This window comes from Miniopterus natalensis, chromosome 7 (assembly GCF_054644295.1).
Source record: "Miniopterus natalensis isolate mMinNat1 chromosome 7, mMinNat1.hap1, whole genome shotgun sequence".
NCBI classification, from domain to species: Eukaryota; Metazoa; Chordata; class Mammalia; order Chiroptera; family Miniopteridae; genus Miniopterus; species Miniopterus natalensis.
In genome coordinates, this window is record NC_142087.1 from 11,348,297 (window position 1) to 11,366,383 (window position 18,087).

The following is an 18,087-nucleotide window of genomic DNA, read 5'->3' on the forward strand; positions in this document are numbered from 1 at the left end:
AACAAATGGCCTGTCCTATGGATTTTGGACTTACCTAGCCAGCTGTCACAGTCACATAAGTCAGTTCCTTGCAATCAATCTCTTAATGTATATGTCCTATTAATTCTGCTTCCATGGTTGGACCCTGACTAGCACAACCACCCAGCACAATGCTAGGCCCCCAAATAGAAGCCATTTATTAATAACCAAATTGCTGCTCCTAATTAAATGCATAATATGTGTACTGAGCTGAACCGTCGCACCTGGCTTTGTGCTAGGGTCCAGGGAAAGGCAGAGAACAAGACAAGCAGGTTCCCTCCCTCAGGGGCTGGTTTCGGCCTCACAGGTACCAGCCTAGGCCTGTGCTGCGGGGGGACGGGGCGCTTGTGGCTGCAGAAGCTGAGGCAGCGGCTACTGCTACTGAGACGGGCTCTCTCTGGGCTGGGAGCTGGGCTTCTGAGGCTCTCTCTTGGGCCTGAGTGTGGCTGGAAGCTAGGACTGGGTGACAATGGGCCGGCTGGACACTGTCACTCAGGTAGAGCCTGGCCCACAGGGCCACACCGAGCATCTGACAGCGGCTACTGAGCGGCAGCGACCTTGGCCCCAGCCTCGGTAACCACGACTGATTGAGACCAACGGGCCATGGCTGGTAGATGCGTTTCTGGAACGGGATATAAAATGCACAGTTTGACAAAAGTCGTTACCCACAGTTCAGAATGTAAAACGAGAAACTTAAAAGGAAAATGTTTCATGGGGCGGAACCTGCAGGCGCGGACCTGGAGACCTGCCGGGCCGCTTTCGCCGCAGCTCCCGTCCGGCGCCGCGTCGGGAGACTTCCGGTGCGCTTCCGCGGCGCCGGGGCGGGGAGGAGGGCGAGCCGGTGAGTGCGGCCCGGTGGCCTGCTTGAGCCCCTCTGCTTTCCTAGTCTGTTCGGCGGGGCCACCCTCTCCCCGGCCCGGGGCCGCGGGTGCCCTGAGCCGGGGCGCCTCGCTGGGGCCCGCGGGCCGGTGGCGGGGCCCTGGCGTCGCTAAAGGCCTTCGTCCCCGAGAAGCCGGCCCCGGCCTCCCGGGGTACGCGGGGTGACGCCGCCGTCGTCCTGACCTTAGAACTGGGTAGGGGGGCGAGACCTCGGCGGCGCCGGGCCTGGCTCTGTTCGACTCTCGGTAACTTCTCTGGCAAGGTCTTTCCCCGAAAGGAGCCTTTGTTTCTCACGTACAGAATGGATATCATGCTTTTATTAAATACATGTTTTTCAAGTATCTGGTATATGCTAGAGGTATAAAAAGACTGCAAGCTGGCGGCGGTGACAGCCCTTGGTTAAACACAGGCTAAATTGCAGACTTGGTCAGTGCAGTGGAAAGGCCCAGGGCTGGTGGGTCACTGGAGACCTGACCTGGGAAGCTTCACGGAGGAGACTGTTGAGTTGAGATCAGAAAAATGATTTGTTTGACCAAGAGGAGAGGGAGGAGTTTTTTGTCCAGGGGAGCCTCCGGGTTGAGAGCCTGTAAGAGGCCAGTGTGGCTGGAGCAGAGCCTGTGTGGGGAGCATGGTATGAAACAAGCCGGAGGAGTTGCCAGGGGCCAGACCGCACATGCCTTGTAGGTCATGGTGAGAATTTTGATTTTCCGAGAGCCAGGTGGGAAACCGCTCAGAGGGTATTAAGTGTGGGTGCCGACATGCTTAGATTGGCGTTTTGAAAAGGTCACTCCAGCTGCGGGTGGAGAATGGATTGGAGGGGCAAGCACTCTGGGTGGGTGACATGGTATTTTGAATTAAAGAGGTGGTGAAGAGAAGTGGATGGATGTGACTTTCTGCATTCCAGGGCATCTTCTCTGTGTCAGGCCACTTGCCAACTGCTGAAGATATGGTGAATAGAATTACAAGCTGATGGGATTGGATGGAAAGGGATGTCATTCATTACCAAGGAGGAGCACACAGATGCCACAAGGGAAAGTGGCTAAATGATGAGCAGTTATTCTAAATGCAGTAGCTGTGCATTTAGCAAAATATTTATAAAGCACCTTCTGAATCCAGGGTTGGGAATTGGAAGATATATATAAATTATTTAGAACCGTGGCGTTCAGACTTTATTTTATGACAAATACATTTTATGTCGCATCAAAGCTTCAGAAAACAATTATTATCTTGACCACTCAACGTACTCTAATATTTTTATTCTGTTCTTTTCATTTAAAAAAATTAATACTGGCTGAGACTCCAAATTGTTTCTTAACCCATTATGAGTTGTGACTTGCTTGAAGTTTGGAAAAAATGCTGATTTCAAGTGAAGGTCATTTGGAGTGTTTTTGGGTTTAGACAGTAAAATATGCCCTTGACATTTTAGGAAAAGGGTTGGTCTTCCTTTCCTCACTGTTTTATTTGTGTAAAATAGAAAGAGTAAAAAGAACTAAGCAGACAACTGGTTCTTCTGTTTGTGAAATTTTAGGGTCTTGTTCGTATGTCTGGTTAGATTGGAAGTGCCTAGAGGGCAGTGACTGTCTAACTCTGTGGATGTTTTATTGAGTGCCTGGTAAAGATGCTGGCACAGTGCAGGCATCCAGTGATCATTTGTTGAATTGAATAGGTAGGTGTCTTGGGACTAAAAGGTTAGATAATTGCTTGGTTTAAATGAATTCATATTGGAACCATTCTTATAAATACCACAGAGGCAGTGTCTATGTGCCTATAGAAGTTTTACAGGATGCCCCCATGTAGGTAAAATAAGTGTTCTAATCTCTTTCTCTTCTAAATACTGACCCTAGGCCAGCCATGCCACCTGAATCCATTCTGGGTGTGTGGTCCAGAGTTGCCACTGACTGTGGGCTCTTTGGGAAGTTGTTTCACTCCTTGGACTCGAGATTTTTATGTGTAAAATGAGAAGGGGAGGCTTGTGGTTGAAAAGCTCCGCACTTCCCAAATCTGTTGTGAATTTTAGACGCAGAGCACCTGCTTTCCACCTCTGTCCATTTCTGGGTTTCCCTGAGGATTATGCAAAACTGGGTGTGCGTGATTCAGTCATGCTTCTCAATTCTTTTGAGACTCTCTAGCAATAAGTTTTAGGTAGAGCTGTGGTTTAGAGTGGACCATTCAGGCTTTCTCCACTTCACTCTCCATTGTGAGAGAGAGATCCGAGAGTAGATCTTGAATGGACAGCGAGAAGAACACTGGGAAGAACACTGGCCTGCAGGGCAGGGTACCCAGGTTCTAATTTGTGTGACTTTGTATGCTCTTGTGTGACCTTGAACATGTCACTCCAGCTGTGAAGTGAATATTCTTGTTCATTAAAGTAAAACACAAAAACCCTCTTCTCACTGAATCTTATTACTTTTCTCATTTGTACATGGGTGCAGGATTATGGTGAGGAGTAAGAGACATAATTATATCAGGGGTTTAATTCAATATCTGGCATGTAGAGAATACTCAGCAAATGAGGCATTCTCTCCCAAGTTCTGACCAACTCTCACTGCTTTCTTTTTCAGCTGTTCTGAAAGATAAGAAGGATTCTCCTTTTGGTCACCCACCACTGGTCCCATGGCTGCCATGCAGATGGATCCTGAGCTTGCCAAGAGCCTCTTCTTTGAAGGGGCCACTGTAGTCATCCTGAATATGCCCAAGGGGACAGAGTTTGGCATTGACTACAACTCCTGGGAGGTGGGGCCCAAGTTTCGGGGTGTGAAGATGATTCCACCAGGCATCCACTTCCTCCATTACAGCTCTGTGGACAAGGCCAATCCCAGGGATGTGGGCCCTCGTATGGGCTTCTTCCTCAGCCTGCAGCAGCGGGAGCTGATGGTCCTGCGCTGGAACTCGGTCCAGGAAGAGGTAGACCTTTCCCCAGCCCCAGAGGCTGAGGTGGAGGCCATGAGAGCCAACCTCCAGGAGCTAGACCAGTTCCTGGGACCTTACCCATATCCCATGCTCAAGAAGTGGATCTCACTCACCAACTTCATCAACAAGGCCACAATGGAGAGGCTGCAGCCTGAGAGCCGGCAGATCTGTGCCTTCTCCGAGGTGCTGCCTGTGCTCTCCCTGAAGCACACCAAGGACCGGGTGGAGCAGAATCTACCCCGCTGTGGCACTGAATGCAAGAGCTACCAGGAAGGCCTGGCCCGGCTGCCTGAGATGAAGCCCAAAGCAGGGACAGAGATCCGCTTCTCAGAGCTGCCCACACAGATGTTCCCGGCAGGTGCCACACCAGCAGAGATAACCAGACACAGCATGGACCTAAGCTATGCCCTCGAGACTGTGCTCAGCAAGCAGTTCCCCAGCAGCCCCCAGGATGTGCTCGGTGAGGAGGAACAAAGCTCTTTGGAAGTGGGCCAAGTGAGGGGTATTAGATTAGGGGGTACATCTTCGGTTGTCTAGTCTAGTGGTTCCTAAACCTGGCTAGGAGGCAGTCATACCTGTGCACTCATTAAAGATACAGATGTCCAGGCCTTAGCTTGGAGATTGATTCGAGGGATCTGAAGTGGGGCCCCAGCGATTTATATCTGTGTGTCTAATAAACGAGAACCCTCGGTGAACCTGGTGCAGATAGCCCTGTGTTTGGGAACCACTGACATGGCCCAGCCCCTCATTTTACAGATTGAGGTCCATAGAGGGAAAGTATTTGGCTAAGTGGTCAAAATGAGGCCAGAGCCCAGGGCTCCTGGTTCCCAGGCCTCCCACTTACCTCCTCAATTTGCTCCTGGCTCTCTAAAAGCGTTGGGTCTCCCTCCTGGCTTAGACCAGGACAGTGACTTTTTAAAAAATTATTATATCCTTAATTTCCCTCCTTATTACAAAAATATATCCATCATAGGAAAAAACACACAGTAAAATTCACACAACCTAGAAATAACCATTTTTTACATTTGGTGTATTTACTTTCCATCTTTTACATATATATACACACCTATAGATATAGATATTTTATTTTAGTCTTTATATTAATTTGTATTTCCTTTTAGTCTTTTTAGTTCAATTATGTTTGTATGTATATGTGATTCTTTTTACAAAAAACCAGAATTATGGTATATTATTGTGTAATCTACTTTAGTATAAACATTTTTCCATGTCACTGAAACAGTCACTCCTCTTTAGTGGCTGCTCAAGTTCCACAGTTATTGGACTAGCCCATTGCTGAGGGACCTTTAAGATGTTCCTATTTTCCGTATTATACGTGTTGTCTAGTGAACATCCTTGTGTGTATTTCTGCGTATGTTTAGGGTTGAAATTGTTGGATTAGAGCATGCTTGTTGCCAGAAGGTTGTGCATCCTCACCAGCTGTTGGGAGGCTGTGGTCTGTCGCCTTGGACATGGCATTTTAGCCAGGGCCTCTTCCATCTGGATGGTTGGAGAATGACATCTTATTTCAGTTTACAGTTGATCCTGACAACACAAGTTTGATGCATGGGTCACTTATTTGTAGATTCCCCCCCCCAATAAGTATCTGTACTGTTTTTGATCCTCAGTTGGGAGCCCCCGGATACAGAGGGCCTACTGCTTGCGTTGATCTATGTTTTATATGGGGGATTTGAGCATTCATGGATTTTGGTATGGGAACGGGTGTTCTGACACCAATCCTCTGTGGATATTGAGGGGCAGCTAAGTTTTTGAGGAGTCAAAAGTTATATGCAGATTTTTGACTGCATAGGATGTTGGTTCCTCAACGCACATGTTGTTTAAGGGCCAACTGTATTTTTCTTCAGTTACTACTGACAGCAAACATTCATCACATCTTTAACAGCTATTTATATGTTTTTTACAAGTTGTCTAAGTATTTGATTATTTTTCTATTGGAAGATCAGTGAGAAATTTTAATATAGGGCCTTTTAAGTCATTGGCTCAGCTGATAAAACGGGGCATTTTAATGAGTGTATCTTAATGCATTACACAGTATTTTCATTTAATAAGTAACACTTGAAATTCTGGCTTAAAAATTAACAGAAGTCCTGTTTTCGACCTCTAAAATATTTCAGTTCTTCAAAGTAATCTTGTGAAAAGGTCTGTTGCAGGGATAACTTTGTATCTTCATGACAGTTCTTTGAAATTATTTCTGATCTCATAATATAATTTTAGACTAGGCCAGAAATGCATGAAATTTAAATAAATGCCCTAAATTCAGGGAACAAGCTCATGTTTTCACTAACCAGGAAAAGCCACTGAAGAAGCATATCGTTAACCTCTATCACACAAAGAAAACTTGACTATACATATTTTGAAAATACTGATCAAATATCCTATATATCTAGACCAGGTAGCTAGCTGGTCACACGTGTTGAGTGCACCTGTTGTTTTTATGGCCCACATATAGGTCCACAGAAGCCCTCCTTAAATTTGAAGCAGGACAGATCATCTCTGATCAGCAACAGTGTATCTTGGTAACCAGAGACCCAGTTGCTTGCCCAAGGACAATGACATCTGGATCATCTGGTCTCTTTGTTTGAGACAGGCATCTGATGGAAATGTGGGAATAACTAATATTTCTTGAGTGCTACTTTGTGCCATACATTATTTTAAATGCTTTACATATATTGATTCATCTAATTCTCACTATAGCCTTTAAATAAGGAAATTGAAGTATATAAAAAGATTAAGTACTGTAACTTGCCCAGGGTCACACAGCTAAATGGTAGAGCTGAGATTTGAACATGGGCAGTTTGGCTCCAGAGTCCACGCTTTTTGCCACCAACCTGCTCATAGAGATTAAGTCACAGAGCCCTGTGATGAAACAATCAAAAGTAATCTGGCTGGTAGGCTAACCCTGGAACAGCTCCCCCAAATTTTCCTGTTCCGGAGGCTCTGGAAGTATTCCCACCCAAAAGGAAAGCTGTTGTATCTTTTCTTTGTTCACATCCCCAAGCATTAGATGTGTGACCTTGGGCAAGTCCCTTGACCTCATCTATAAAATTAGGCAAATACCACCTTCCCATGACCACCGTGTGGATTTGGCTGAGGAATACATGGTGTGATACAGCATTTCCCTGAACCTGAAGCAGATCATCTGCATCAGAATTAGAGCTACAAATACTGAGGCCCCATCCTCTATCCTTAGCCAGGATCTCTGCGGGTGAGGCTTGGGCAGCTTTATTTTTAGCAGGCTCTCCTAGTAATTCTGACAGGCAGCCAGGTTTGGGATCCACTTGGCATAATATCCATGGGCACATTTTGTAAACTCTTTAAATGCCAGGCAAATACTAGGTATACCTCTTCTCTTGCCATCTGATTTTACAGAAATTCAAATTTATAGTGGTTAAGCAAGCATTTATTGAGGACTGGCGTGTTACAAGACCCCATGCTAGGCTCTGCAGGAGTGACGGAGAAAGACCACTTCTTGCTGAGGTCCCGTGGAATTGACAGCCTTATAGAGCCAGCTGGTACCCTTCTCCCTCGGGATCATTTATCCTCTCTGTGCTTTCAGGTGAACTTCAGTTTGCCTTTGTATGCTTCCTGCTCGGGAATGTGTATGAGGCATTCGAGCACTGGAAGCAGCTCCTGAACCTCCTGTGCCGCTCAGAGGAAGCCATGGTGAAGCACCACGCTCTCTATGTCAACCTCATCTCCATCCTGTACCACCAGCTTGGTGAGATCCCTGCCGACTTCTTTGTGGACATTGTTTCCCAGAACAACTTCCTCACCAGCACCTTACAGGTGAGCAGTTTTTTGCACCCTCAGAAGGGTTACCTTTTGTTGCTTACTGTTCTTTCATGACCCAAAGTTTACTTAATTTTAGTTTCCTAATCTTGGGCTGTTCCCTGGTTCTCTCTCTCCTACTCGATGTAAGCAACTTGGTGCCAGAGACCCTCTCTCAGTACCACCCTCTCCCCACTTGCTCCCAGAGTGCCTGGCACTAGAGTACTTGGGGTCTGAATCATCTCCATTCCTTTGAGTTATTCAGCTCCCAACAGTTTTTCTTTCTCCCTGTAGCCACAGCTGCAACCCAGTAGGACAGCGTTGAGAAGCTTGTTAGTCCCAGGGAAACATCTGCAGCTCCTTAGATCTCATTTCAGCATTAAAGTAACTTCGATTTCCTGTGTCAAACAATATGTGCCAGTTTCTGCAGAGATTCTCTGACAGAAAAAGTGAAATTTACTTTTAACTTGGCAATTAAATTTTCGTTATGAGTCGTAATTAGGGAAGGAACTTCAAACAACATACAATCTTCATCCTGTGCTACTTCCTCCCTTTGCACACAGATCAGCTTCCTTTATGTTCTTGGGACAGTATCTGTCACTCACAGTTCGTAACTTTCTCAAGTGTAGAAGAGGCAGAAACTGCAAGCTGTCAGTTTCCATATTTTCTGTTCCATGAACTGCTTTCTTCTCTCTGTGTGTGAGACCCCCACGGGACCTGTTCCTTACAAGGTGGCTCTTCACTGACCTCCCATTCCATGTGGGGCAAGGGACAGAATGAACATTCGTTAAGTGCCTGTTGAGTATCAGACACCATGTTTATCATACTACATGGTTTCCTTATTTAATCTCTCTGGAGTGCTGTAAGGCAGGGAGGATTATTCTATTTCACAAATGAGAACACAGACTCAGAAAGGTTAAGTCATTTATGTAAGGTCACACAGCTGGTAAGTGGCAGAGCCAGGATTTGTACCCAGGCCTGAGTCTTGGTTTAGGGCCTGTGCTTATGCCCCTGCATACTGAATACAGCGTAGGCCTTCCCAAAAGGATTCTTGATTGGTGGTAGTGGAGGCACCATCATGCCTGTTTCTCAGAGGTGCAGAACACTTTTCTAAAGCCAGAATACTGTTGGAAGAGGTCATGTGAGCAGGCAGCTGACTTTAAGCTCTGGCAGCTGGAGGACTTGTGCAGACCATGGGGTCAGTCAGACTGATGGCTGGAACCTGGTGTACCCCACTTCTGAAGAGCTGTAAAACGGCCCTTCATTGGTTCTTAATGTAGCAGAAACTAAACCCTTTCACCCTCCCACCGCAGGGAAGATCCCCTCCGGAGCTGCTGGGGTGTGGGTTGCAGAGGAGGTAGGAGGCGTTGGCCCACTAATTTGCCCTGGCCGTGCCCGGGCCCACAGGGTTATGTACAGCCTTCACGATGTGCGTTAATACCGTCGCACAAAGGGGGCCGCACTGTTGCTGGCTGTTCTCACCATTGTCAGCGTAACCAACAGCTGAGCTCTGATTGCTGAGGCTTTGTTGCTGGCAGTGATTTACAAAGCAGAAAGGGCTCAGCCGGATTGCTAGATGTCCAGGTGGGGTGTACAAAGCTGATGGGTACAAGAATTCTGTCTTTGGGTTTTTCACCAAGAAAATTTGATGTCGTTGTTTGGAAAAATCCAAAACGTGTCTTTAAAATAATAAATCAACACATGCTTGTGAGCATCCTTTCTTTAAATACAACATTCTCCTGAAAGTGTTGTGGATTAGCCAGGGTTCCTGCCCTCAGGAGATTGGTTCATTGATTCAGCAGGTATTTCCTGAGCACCTGCTGTATACAAGGCCTTGTTCTAAAGACTAGAAATATAGCTGTGAGCAAGACAGACAGAGTCCCTGACTTTCAGCTTATATTTTGGTGGGAAAGTAAATAAATGAATTAACCAAATAACTCCAGAAAGAGTAAGTGTTTTAGAAGGCAGTCCTGCCCGGTACCATTTCCCTAACCAGGCCTTTTGGTCTCATCTAGGCTGCATCATTTTGTCAGCTTCCATGCCTGCCCTTGTCAGCCCATCTGTCTCCCACTCTGCCCCCTGAGTTGCTGCTCTAAATGTATGTCTGACCCTAATACTGTAGCTTCTCATTGCCTGGAAAGTTAAAAGCCCAAACATGGGTCCCAAGGCCCATTCTCTCTGACTCCTATCTTGTTCTCTAGCTTCTCCTTACTCTCCATTTTCCTCTGTCAACTCCAGTGACAGTGATCTCCTTGCAAGTTCCCAGACATGCCATTCTGTTTCATGCCTTCTTTTAAAAAAAAAATTGCAGTAAAAGAACACATAACATGAGGCCTACCCTCTTAACAAATCTTTAAGTGTGTAGAACATATTGTTAACTATAAGCACAGCAGATCTCTAGAGCTTTTCACCTGGCAAGACTGATGAAAATATAGGTATAAAGTTTCATGCCTTCTTAACTGAGCCTGACTTTCCCTCTGCCTGGTATGTACTTGTTTATTCTAGAGATGCCCTCAAAGCATCCCACTCTTGAAGCCACACCCGATCTCTCTCCTTTCCATACTATTAGTCTACTTTGTACTTGTCACTATTATATTGCGCAGGCTGTGCTTGCTGAAATTTACATATTGTAAATGCTGCCTGGCTGCCCCACTGAGCCATGAACTTTCACCCAAAGCCTGTTTTGGTTCACCTGGTTATTTTGAGCACCTAGCAAGGCCTAGCACTTACCTCACTTTGTGTTACTGGCTGTTTTTCTATGAATAAAGTGTATAATTCCTGTGGCAGTGTAAATAGATGACCCTAATATGGTAGATATAAACAGTGAAGTTTGATCAAAGGGCATTAGGGGCACCAAAGAGAGATTGGCTCATTCAGACTGGGATTGAGATTTGAGGGGACAGAGGATCAGGAACAGCTTTTTGCAAAGGGGTGGATGATGGCATTTGACCATGAGCTTGAAGGGTGACTGAGATTTCAACAGGCACAGACAGTATAGAGGATATTACAAAGCTTTCTTTTTTCTTTTCTTTTTTTTTAAAATATATCTTTATTGATTTCAGAGAGAGGAAAGGAGAGGGAGAGAGAGAGACAGAAACATCAATGATGAGAGTCATTGATCAAGCCCACAACCGGACATGTGCCCTGACCAGGAATCGAACCCTGATCGCCTGATCCCAGGTCGATGCTCGACCGCTGAGCCACGCCCGACCAGGCTACAAAACTTTCTTAATGGAGAGTTACATTGATGCCATCTTGGCAGTGAGAATCCAGTCCCTCCACACAGAGGCAGTCACTCACTCACTCACTCACTCACTCACTCACTCACTCACTCACTCACTCAGGGTGTTTATGACTGAATGAATCAGCCTATAACAGCCTTCCTCAGCCAGCCCCTGCTTTCCCCCCAGGTAGTCAAGTAAGTGGAACTGGCTTTCTTCCTTAGGAGCTAAATGGCTACTACCCGTGGAGAGGGGCTGGTGTTTGTGTGTGTGAGCGCTTACAGGCAGCCACATTAGCTTGTATAAAACCAGCCACGCAATGGCCTCTGCCGGTAGAGGCCCTTTTGAATAGATGCCACTGGTTTTTACAAATCCCATGGATTTAGCTTGAATAAAAATTATTTGTTTTACAAAAATAGGTACAGGTTTTTCTTTTATTTAAAGCTACTTGAGTCACCACAATTTGTTTAAAACCATTGAAAGGATAATCTGAATTTAATAGTATGTTAGAAAGTGAGTTATGTACAAAATAAGAATTCTTATTGCTGATTACATAACATTTAGCATATAGTTATGTAGCCTGTTTTTTTTAAAAATACTTATAGTCACTATGCTTTCCAGCTTCATTTCTTGTGACTATTCTAAATGCCAGTATCCATCTTTGACTCTTGAGGAAACACACTAGCTCTGACAGTGATGTTCTGTAGTATTTTTATTATCATACAAGCTATGCTAAATTGCACCTACCAACTTCTACACCTCTTGCCATCAGCTGTCTATTACTTTTATATACTTACTGTGCATTATCTCATTTAGCCCTCAAAACAGTGCTCAAAATTAAGGCTATAATCCCATTTTACACATGAGGAAATAGGATCAGAAGGGTCACATAATTTTGCCCAAGGTCACCAGAGCTAGCAGATGGCAAGGCTGAGCATTGCTCCTGAAGCCTGTGGTGAGCTCTCATATATTAGAGCCCCAGGCAGAACATCCCAGATTCTTTAAACCGACCTCAGAATCATTCCTGCTGCTTCTCACTTTCCTGCAATCATTGTGAAGTGGCAGTCTTGCTTTTAACATCACTTTCTTCTTCTGCAAGTAGAAATAAAATGTTCTACCTCTGGCTTGCTTTAGTCTAAGTTGAATAACCATTTGGGAATTGAAAAAATTAGGAAATTTCTTCTTTTTGCCTAGCCAAAAAGTAGGATAAGACAGTGACTCAGCTACCTACCTTGATATTTTAAATTTTTCAGGTGACCTGACTGAACTCTATTTAACTTGGGCTTAAAAGAAGGCTTTTGCATTTCTGACTGAAGTAATTTATGCCTTTATAATACATAGATGTAGTGATAAAAGTAGTAATACCTTTTTTATATTTAGAGAAAAATATCCAATGGGTATGTTTTTAGTTTTAAATAAATGCAGTTGTTTGTAAAATATTACTATCCTATTTCAAAGTATTTTTTAAACACCAAGGATTAATCTTCCTATATTAAGATGATAATTTCTCAGCAATGCTAAAAAGTGTTCACTTGATTTTACTTTGATAAATAAAATAACCAGATCATTACAAAGTTTCCTGAAGAAGGCATTAATCTAAAAATAAGAGAATCAAAGTAAATTATTGCTTGAAAACTAGGTGTTGTCTAAACATCTCCTTTTCTGAATTGTGAGTTTTTAAAGTACCAAGTTTGTAAACTGTAGGGGCAAAGGTAAAAGTAGATCCCTGAATGCCAGGGGTGAGGATGAGGAGGTTTGGGGGCAGCACAGGGAGTGTGCTAGAGATGAACTGTTCGGTATCCTGGTGGTGATGGTATGTGGCCCTTCAGACTCACAGATCTGGAAAAGGAAAACTAAGTACATATCTGTCTTGATTATATCATATTGTGCTTGCACGGGTGTATGCATTTGTTAAAACAAATTGAACACTTAAAATGGGTGAATTTAATTGTATGTAAATTATATTGCAATTAAGTTTATTTTTTACAATTTTTTAAAAAAGTAAACGGGCTGTGCCCTGTATCCTGGAGGCCCGCAGGGGGGACAGTTCCTGAAGCACCAGGTCTCTAGGCCCTTGGCTCCCCACAGGGCAATGCTAAAAGTATGAGGGATGTGTTAAGTCTGTGTCAACACTGAAAGAAGGTCTTGGTAGGGGAAAGGATTGAGATTTCCTTCCTTGGACTGGATCTTGCTCAACATTTATCACGGTTCTCATCTGTACAGTAGGAACAATAATTTCCTGTCCTCCTACCTCCCAGGTTTGTAGTAAAGATTAGATTGATAATTTCTTTAAAAAGGGCAAAACACTTTTCAAATCAGAGGCCTTATTTTTCACACTGAAGGCTTCTGTTTACCTGCTTCTGGTTGATTTTACTACCAGGCAGTGTCTGAGAGATGGGTGGGAAGGATGAGTGATGAGTGTGGGCCCAGCCTGTTCTAGCCTCTCACTGCTGGCCACTGCCAAGTACAGGGCAGTCCCATCTCATCCTTTCAGTGACTGTCCTAGGGCCCTAACTCTATGCCAGGCGATAATGCTGTATGGGACACAGATAATTTGGACTCTTTCCCTACTCGTAGGGAGCACAGGTCACCATGATGCAAGCACAGTGTGAGAAGTGCCCAAATGGCAGCTCATGCACAGTGTTGGGGGACAGGTGGAGCAATTTATTTCAGCCTGGGCTTTTATAAGAGGCGTGTCTCAAGGAGGTGGCTTGTGAGCTGGTGGCATGCAGGGGCCTGGTCAATAAGCCACCTCCTCCCCAGGATGAGTCCCTTATTCTGTCCAGCACTGTCACATAATTATTGAGCAGTTATTTGGTACCAGGCACTGTACAAAAGTGAACCAGAAATGGATATATGTCACACTCCATGCCAGGAGTAGAATGCAGGTGTGAAAAAGAGTCACTGCTTTGGGGTTGCTCCTTGTCTCTTGGGAGAGCTCAACTGTAAATGGACTGTTACGTGTTTGAGATTGAGGCTGTCATAGAGGTTACTGGGGGTGCTGGGGGAGCATGGAGGAGCACCTGTTCCGTCCTTGGTCTGGGAAGACATCCTAAAGGAGGTGATGTGTGAGCTGAGCCTGAGTTTCTGGTAGAAGTTAGCCAGGTGAAGGAGGGGAAAACGGGAGGGAGGGTGTTATGAGAAGAAAAGCATGTGTGTGCAGAGGCACAGAAGAAGCTGTAGAGTATGTTTGGACCACTGTTCAGGGCAGTTGGAGAGGAAGGGCTGTGTAGAGAATAATATAATTTACCAAGTAAGGAGGGAAGCGGGAAGAGGCTTTTGATTATTCAGCTAGCAGGTTCCCTAGGACCTCTGGTGACAAGCTCATGGGTGTGCAGGGCCTCCGGAGCAAATGCTGTTTGAAACAGGCTTCTTTGCTTCCCATACCAGGCCTCTCCCCAGAGTTCAGCCGGGCTGCATACTCAGTGCTCCATGGCAAGCTCTGTTAGCTGCCTACAGACGGGCCTCCGGCTTCCCACTGCCCTCTTGCCACCAAGCTCACACAGCCCCTCTAATGAGTTATTGACCTGGTACTTTGTTGTGGCTCTGCTTCCCGCTCCTCCATTTAGTCAATTCCTGAATTAATGAAACCAAATTCTGTAAACCTCCCTTTTGTTTCCACCGCTCCCCCCCCCCCCCCCCCCCCCCGGTCACTTCTGTCCCTGCTACCACTCCAACAAAATGGCTCCAAACAAAGACTCCTGAAAATGAGCCTTGTTCCTCCTGCTTACAGACAGATAGTGGAGAAGCAAGTGGAAGGGAATCAGCTGCAGAGTATACCTGTTACCTTTGTCAGGGCAAGGCCCCTGGAGCCCAGAGTCTTTCCATGGTGGCCTGTGGGCCAGCTGGGGCACGAGGGTGATGTGGGCCAGAGATCTTCCACCCTCATGCTCCTGTGTCTGTAGGGGGGTCCTGCGGGGATCTGGTGGGTAGTCTGGGGAAAAGTACTTCTTCCTTTCTGGGTAGCTTTGATCCAGTCATTTTGTTCCTCTCAGCCTCCATTTCTAACAAATAGGCATTCTAATGTGTCTTCCCATGGCGTTTTGAGGATCCATTGGAATATTCTTTCAAACTTCTTTGAAAAGAGTAAAATAGTATGAGGAGTAATAGGTTTGCTGCTATTCTTAGAAGGGGTTGGGGTCTAGGACAATCTGGAATGGAGTTTCAGATGTAGAGAAAATTACTGTTCTGCCCCCTGCCCATGTTTATATTAGATGAAACTGAATTAAAAAGAACATCAAAACAGGGAATTACTATCCAGAATATATAAATAATTCCGGTCACTCAGCAATAACAACAACAAAAAACTCACCCTGATTAAAAAGGGGCGAAGGGGTTGAATAGACATTTCTCCGAAGAATATATACAAATATCCAAATTAATACATGTAAAGATGTTCAGCATCACTAATCATTAGAGAAATGCAGACGAAAACCACAATGAGATGCCACTTCACACCCATTAGGATGGCTACTATCCAAAAAAAGCCAGAACATAACAGATGTTGGCAAGGATGTGGAGCTATTGCAAGCCATGTTCGTTGCTGATGGGAATGTAAAATGGCATAGCCACTGTGAAAGACGGTATAGTGATCCCTCAAAACATTAAACAGAATTTTCTTATGACCCAGGAACTTCACTTCTGGGTATGTACCCAAAAGAATTGAAAGCAGGGACTCTTAAGAGATATTTTTACACCCATGTTCATAGCAGTATTATTTATAATAGCCAAAAGGGAAAAACAACCCAAATGGCCATTGACAAATGAATGGAAAACAAAATGTGGATAGACATACAATGGAGTATCATTCAGCCTCAAGACGGAAATTCTGACATAGACTTCAACATGAATGAACCTTGAGGACATTATGCTAAGTAAAATAAGCCAGTCACAAAAGGCTAAGGACTGTATGATTCCACTTATGTAAGGTACCTAGAATATTTAGATTCCTGGAGATAGAAAGTAGAATGGTGGCTGCCAGGGGCTGGGGAGGGGGAAATGGGGAATTATTATTTAATTGGCTCAGAGTTTCATTTTGGAAAGATGGAAAAAGTTCAAGAGATGGATGGTGGTGTTGGTTGCATAACAATGTGAATATACTTAATGCTACTGAACTGTACCCTTAAAAGTGGTTCAAATTGTAAATATTTTGTTACGTATATTTAACACAGTTTTTTAAATGATAATGTAAGAAAAATTGGTTAAAATGGTAGCTTTGTATTATGTATATGTTACCACAATTAAAAAAAAATAACATCAAAGACAGCTTTTAAGGGGAACAGAGACTTCTATCTGGCAGCATGTGGCACATTTAGTTTAGAGCAGCAGTTCAGCCTCATTGGCTTAGGGCCTGCCACTTTATGGGACCCAGGGACTTATAAGCCCCCAAGCCCTTTTACTGCCAGCTGGTGTAGCTACTACCTCTTCCTCTGAGTTACTGCCCAGGTGCCCAACAGATCTCCTCAGGGGTCAGGGCCAGAGTGATGGCCCCACTGGCCTTACTCTCAGTGGGGCTTCTCTACCCAAGATAGTAATTTTCCATTCTGGTCCTGCCTCAGCTTCTCAGCTAGGTTTGGACCTCCTTTCTTGGTTTGGGGGGGGCACAGCAGGTGTCCTGGGCCTGTGCCACCAGCAGCTGATCTCCCCGCCCTAGAGAGCTGGGCACCATGAGGAAATTTCCACAGCTTTCTCGGCTCCCTCTGTGTTATCAAGAGTGACTTATCCTCTGTTTTCTGTAGGTTTTCTTTTCCTATGCCCGCAGCATCGCCGTGAATGCAGCCCTGAGGCAGAAAGCTGAAAAGTTCCAAGCTCACTTGACCAAGAAGTTCCGGTGGGACTTTGAAGCGGAGCCTGAGGACTGTGCCCCAGTGGTGGTGGAGCTCCCCGAGGGTGTGGGGACTGGCTAACTGGGAATGCTCTCAGCCAGGGAAGACCCCTCCCACACAGCCGCAGTCCTGACTTCCCCACTCACCCCTGCTACTGGGACTTGCCGGGGCAGCGGCCCCACCTGTTTCTGCAGAGATGGAGCCAAAATTCCCTCCTTCACTACTAAATACATTCCTTCAGCGCCAAAGAGGCTGTGCCATCCTGAAGGCACATTCGTGGGCTCCCCATCCGCCTGGCCTTGGTGCTAACCTGACTGAGTTCCAGATGGACTCTCACAAAAGCTCTTGGGAGAACCTGCCTCAGCAGCAACCTACTTCCTTCTGAATGAGGAGAAATTGAGCCAAAAGCAAGAGAACTGATTGCTTATTCCATGGGATGGTTAGAAAACAAGAAACCCTGGACTGCCAGGGGGTCTGAGATGTCAGTTGGTGACTTTTTAAGTTAAACAGGGCAGTAGGGAGATGAGCCAGAATTTCAGCCTGCCTCTCATCAAATGGGACTATATCACAGAAAACTTGGGCATGTGACCGCTTAGGAGCACCAGATTGTGGAGGGCGTAACACAGAAGACAGTTGGCTTGTAACTGACAAGTCATCAGCTTTTGCTTTTCCATCTAAGTTCTTCTCTCCTGTCCAGAGGTCCCAGAGGGTAATCTTTCGAGGATTGTTGTGGCCCCTGACCTCGGAGGCCTTGTGAGTGCCACGCCACTCCCATGTGTTCTGTCCTGAGACCTCAGACCTAGACGTGGGTCTTGGCAACCCTCCTGCATGGCCCCATTCCTCACCAGAGCCACCAGGACTGTTTCTGAGGACCTGGAGGTTCAACAAGAAAAAGGCTCTTGCTCTGGACAGGCTTCAGCCCTGCTGGAGTTCTGTGCCTTTATTCAGAGCTCTGGTGATGACCCGTCAGCCTAGATCTCCATTCCTGCTGTGGCGCTGTCAGCCACAAGAGTAATGATGCTCAGGTTTCCTGGGAGTCCTGAGGTCCTGCGTGCAGGCCCCCATCCTGGCTGAAAGCTGTTGTACTATAATCAGAGTCCCAGTGCTGTTTTCCAGGCTGCAGCTCATACCAAGTTTCTAAATGAGAATTCCTGCCTGTTAAGACTTTTGGTTCCACGTTTCCCTGGAGATGTTTTTCCAAGAGCGTAACATACATTAAAGTCTTTGAGTTGAGACTAAATCCCCTTGTGTGAGTCTCTTTTGCAGGTAATCTTCCCAGATGCCAGAGCAGCCAGGCCACTGCCATAGATACACATCTTCTCCTACTAAGCACCAGGACACACCCAACCTCTAGTCTCAGGACAAGGCACACAGCCAGCATCGCCTCCTGTTAACCAGTGGGGCCTCTGAGATGGGCCACCTGACAGGATTGAGGCCCCGTGGTCAGT

At 45.6% G+C, this 18,087-nt stretch overlaps 1 protein-coding gene across 2 annotated transcripts; it reads left to right on the forward strand.

Moving 5' to 3' along the window:
* The first annotated feature begins 814 nt into the window (after positions 1-814).
* On the forward strand, positions 815-17,879 carry AAR2 (AAR2 splicing factor). Of its 2 annotated transcripts, none has more exons than XM_016219391.2 (4): positions 815-859; positions 3,459-4,267; positions 7,382-7,611; positions 16,553-17,879. In XM_016219391.2, exons 2-4 carry the CDS (start codon positions 3,511-3,513, stop codon positions 16,718-16,720), a joined length of 1,155 nt encoding a protein of 384 aa, XP_016074877.2. In that variant the 5' UTR covers positions 815-859; positions 3,459-3,510; the 3' UTR covers positions 16,721-17,879. The 2 variants fall into 2 exon arrangements, with proteins under 2 accessions (XP_016074877.2, XP_087674881.1); XM_087818755.1 differs by having other exon boundaries at positions 16,576-16,706.
* Positions 17,880-18,087: the final 208 nt, after the last annotated feature.